This window comes from Elephantulus edwardii, unplaced genomic scaffold (genome assembly GCF_000299155.1).
Source record: "Elephantulus edwardii isolate Elephantulus edwardi_28Jun2011 unplaced genomic scaffold, EleEdw1.0 scaffold00228, whole genome shotgun sequence".
NCBI lineage: Eukaryota > Metazoa > Chordata > Mammalia > Macroscelidea > Macroscelididae > Elephantulus > Elephantulus edwardii.
Genome location: NW_006399978.1, coordinates 4,062,383 through 4,066,408, shown reverse-complemented (window position 1 = coordinate 4,066,408; position 4,026 = coordinate 4,062,383). Strand labels below are relative to the sequence as shown.

General features: G+C 49.3%; 1 protein-coding gene across 1 annotated transcript; it reads left to right on the top strand.

The window, feature by feature from the left end:
• Positions 1-2,072: 2,072 nt before the first annotated feature.
• LOC102876011 (leucine-rich repeat-containing protein 3-like) lies at positions 2,073-2,846 on the top strand. Its single transcript, XM_006898398.1, has one exon. The coding sequence runs from the start codon at positions 2,073-2,075 to the stop codon at positions 2,844-2,846; it is 774 nt and encodes a 257-aa protein (XP_006898460.1).
• Positions 2,847-4,026: the final 1,180 nt, after the last annotated feature.

The following is a 4,026-nucleotide window of genomic DNA, read 5'->3' as shown; positions in this document are numbered from 1 at the left end:
CTTCTTTCATCCCCATAGGCTCTTGCTCATATATTGTTTCATGAAATTCTTCTGTGTCTGCCAATTCCTTCCGATACAGTGATTCAGTATATTCTTACCATCTTCTCTTAATACTTCCTGGATCATTTAATATTCTGCCTAAAGCCTCCTTGATTATAGCAACTTGAGATTTGAATTTGTTCTTCAGTTCCTTGAGCTTAAGAAATGCTGAGCGAGTTCTGCCCTTTTGATTTTCTGACTCCAACTCCTTGCACATTTCATTACCAAATATTTTTTCCCAAACTGTGGCTTCCCTTTTAATCCTGTTGGAGAAGTTTTTGGATGTGCATAGGGATTTGATTCTTTGAAGGTCCCTTTCATCTATTTTATCCTCTCCTGGTTGTAGATTTTTCAAGATGCTTGGAAGACTGTTTATGTTGTGGATTAGGACTTCTAGGGTTCTTCCATGATTTTCTTATTGAAGTTTATAGTCCTTGGTTTTAGTCCTAGGTCCATGATCCACTTTGAGTTGGTTTTTGTGTATAGAGTGAGGTGTGGATCTTGCTTGAGTTTTCTGCAGATAGTTTTCCAATTTTGCCTGCATCATATGTTAAAAGGCTGTCATTTCCCCCAACTTTGCATCTTTTGTCCCATGCCCTGCCCCTCTCCTCACCCTCCAGGTCCTAGCACCTCTAGCCCCGCCCCTAACAAGTTGCTTCTGTTGGACCCGCCCTCAGTTCCCGCCCCGTTCCTATTAGGCCCCGCCCCCGCCCCACCCAAGGCCCCGCCCACAAAGCCATCCCCTAGCCTCTCATTTGGAGTCTAATCCCTCTCCTCTTCGCCCCAAATGCCCCATCCCTCCCATTGACATCTGCCTCCTCAGGCTCCTTTTTGCTTTTCCACATAACCTGCTGTATTTATTCATTCATCTGCCCTGGCTTGCTCTGAGGTCCCTTCCCAGCTCATACAGCTCCACCTCTCCGCCTTCAGCATATCCTACCCCTCTCAGTCCCCGCCCCTTTGTAGGCCCCACCCCTCCAGGGCCTTGATCCGCCCATCTGCCCCGCCTATAAGCGCGCGTGTCCGCTTGTGGCTCCGCGCTTGGGCGCAGGGTCTTCTGGCCTCGCCGCGCGTCGGGCGTGGCGCGGAACCGGCTGGTTCCCGGGGAAGCAACGTTGCAGGCTAGCGTTTGCCTGCCGCGGTCCAGGTAAAGCCTCCGCCCCTCGCCCCTTAACCCACCCTATATATGCGGGTCACAAGTCCGAGACACCCGCTCTTTCGCTCCCGCGCGGCCCTGCCACTTCCAACCTAGCTTGGCTTTCCTTTTTTCCCTCCTGAGCATAATTGAAATAATAGGCCATAACCCCCTTGCCTGGGTCCTCGTAATTGCTGCCATTAGATCTGGACCCTGGATTGGAAGAGAGGTTTTTAAAAATTATCATTTTTAAAAGATTGTCAGAATTAGCAAGGAATTACGCTTTCGTTAAGCAAAGCCCCCTCTCAGCGGTGGTGTGTGTTCTCCCTCCCTCCAAGTCGTTGAGTGATCCAGTCTGACATGGCATTCCTGGAGCTCTCGGGAGAACCGCCAGGCTTCCTGGAGGAGCCAGGGCAGGGTGACTGGGCGCGGGATTGGGATCTGTCCGTATCCCCTGAATGCTCCCTCAGCCTACGTGGGCTGAGCCTGGGTTCCTCCATCCGTGCAGTGAGTGTGCCTAGCCCGGAGTCAGCGTGAGACTGTCCTTTGTCTTGAACCGCTCCTATGGTTCCTTTGGGAGTCTACATTAAGTTTTAGGACCGGTCTGAAGGGTGGCACCTGTCATCCTCCCCTCCCTCCCCTCACTAGGCATCTATCTGCTTAACTTTAGAGTTTTCTGTTAAGGTTCCCAGTCCCAACTGTCCATATTAGCAATGCTGATAGCTCCCTTCCTCTCCCTCACTGTTTCCTTTTCTCTCTTAGAACCTAGAAAGTGCCTAGTTTTCCTTGGCACGAAAGGAGAAGAGCGTTTATGTCTTCCAGGGACACTGCTCACAGATCTGGCCACCTGCCTAGGTATTAAGAAGGAATGCAGATGGCAGGACTGGCCCAAGGCAGGATGGCACTCCTGGGCAGGCAGAGCCCCTGGTCGCTGCAGGTCCCCAGGAGTGGGCCTTGCCTCCTTCTCCTCTTTTGTCTGCCTTTAGGAGCCGCTTGTCCGCAGGGCTGTCAGTGTCCAGAGCACGCAGGGGCAGTGGCTGTGCACTGCAGTGCCAGTGGCCTGCGGGAGGTCCCCAAGGACATCCCTACTGACACCGTGCTCCTGAAGCTCGATGCCAACCAGATTGCTCGCATTCCAGATGGAGCTTTTCAACATCTGAGCCAGCTGAAGGAACTGGACTTGTCTGGGAATGCCATTGAGACCATTGGTCCAGCAACCTTTGCTGGCCTGGCTGGGGGATTGCGGCTGCTGGACCTGTCCCATAACCGCATCCGCAGGATCCCCAAAGAAGCCCTGGGCAAGCTCAGTGCTCAAGTCCGCCTGTCACATAATCCTCTGCACTGTGAGTGTGCCCTGCAGGAGGCCCTGTGGGGACTGCATCTGGACCCCGACTCTGCGGATGCTATTGCTTGTCACACCTCTGTGCGGGAGGAGTTTGTGGGGAAGCCCCTGATCCAGGCCCTTGATGCTGGTGTCAGCTTCTGCAATGCCCACCACAGGACCACTGATGTAGCCATGCTGGTCACCATGTTTGGCTGGTTTGCCATGGTGATTGCCTATGTTGTGTACTATGTGCGCCAGAACCAGGAGGATGCCCGGAGGCACTTAGAGTATCTGAAGTCTCTGCCCAGTACCCCTATCTCCAAGGATCCCATCAGCTCTGCACCCTAGTGCCTGCCAGAACCCTGGCACCACCTCCTGAGTCTTCAAGAAAGCCCCGATCCCACCACCTTCACTTTTGTAGCAGGTTGTGACTTACATTTTTTCTATTCCTTTGATACAGTGGTTGGTGATGACCATTGCTGCTGTTGTCTTTATCCTTCGAAAGTACCTTTGCATACTACATCCATCATTACAAGACCTTTACAGTCCGATAATTTACCTTCAGACTCATTTAATGGGTGAGGAACCTGAAGCTTAGAGACTGAAAGACTGCCCCATGGTGACACAGTAATTGGTTCAGTTGAGACATAGAGTCAAGTCATTTGTCACGAAATTCTGTTTTCTTTCCACTCTGCAAGCCTCTTCCACATGATATTCAGATGTTAATACACACTCAGAGAAGAAAGAGTATATGGCCCATAAATATGTGACTTTTCCCCCTTCCAGGTTTTCTGTGTAGATTTGTCACTTAAAGACACTGGTTAGTCCTACAGGGAGGAACTGGTTAACCTTTGTTTACCTAAAATTTCCTGAATATATTTGACCCCAGAACCTTCTTTTTGGAGCAAAGCAATAGTATCTCATCAGTTTGGGAAATACTATACCAGACCAGGGTTTCCTAGAAAGGTGAGTAGAATATGTAACTTATACTAACTTTTCTGCACCTTTGACTGTCTAATCTCAAAATGTTTGGTAAGAGAGAGAATTGTGCCAATATTCCAATTTGGTGAGAGGAAAAACAATACGCCAAAGTATGGAGAAGAACCTGGGGAACACCCAGTGTAGTTCATTAAGGTATTAATGTCAGCGGCCAGACAAATGTAGTCCTCCTTTTCTGCCATTCATTCTGTGCCTGTCCGCGGCAAGGCCCGTCTAAGTCACTACTGTGCCTTGTTTTTCTATTCACTGATCTCCAAAGCGGCTCTTTACCAAGGATAGGAGGACTGCTGTTCAGTATTTAAAGGCCAATCAATGAGAAGCTTCCTTTTCTCCAGCAACAAGACCTCTTTCTCTTTACACTTTGGCTGCCAGGAATCTCAGAGCAAATTTAATGCTCTGTTTTCTTACCTATCTTGCTTCATCTTCAGGGTAGACATAACCTCCACTTATATGACTCTGATCTGTATTTTTATTTTCTTTTTTACTGTGATTTTGTATAAGTGTTTCTATTTTAAATTATGTTTAATGT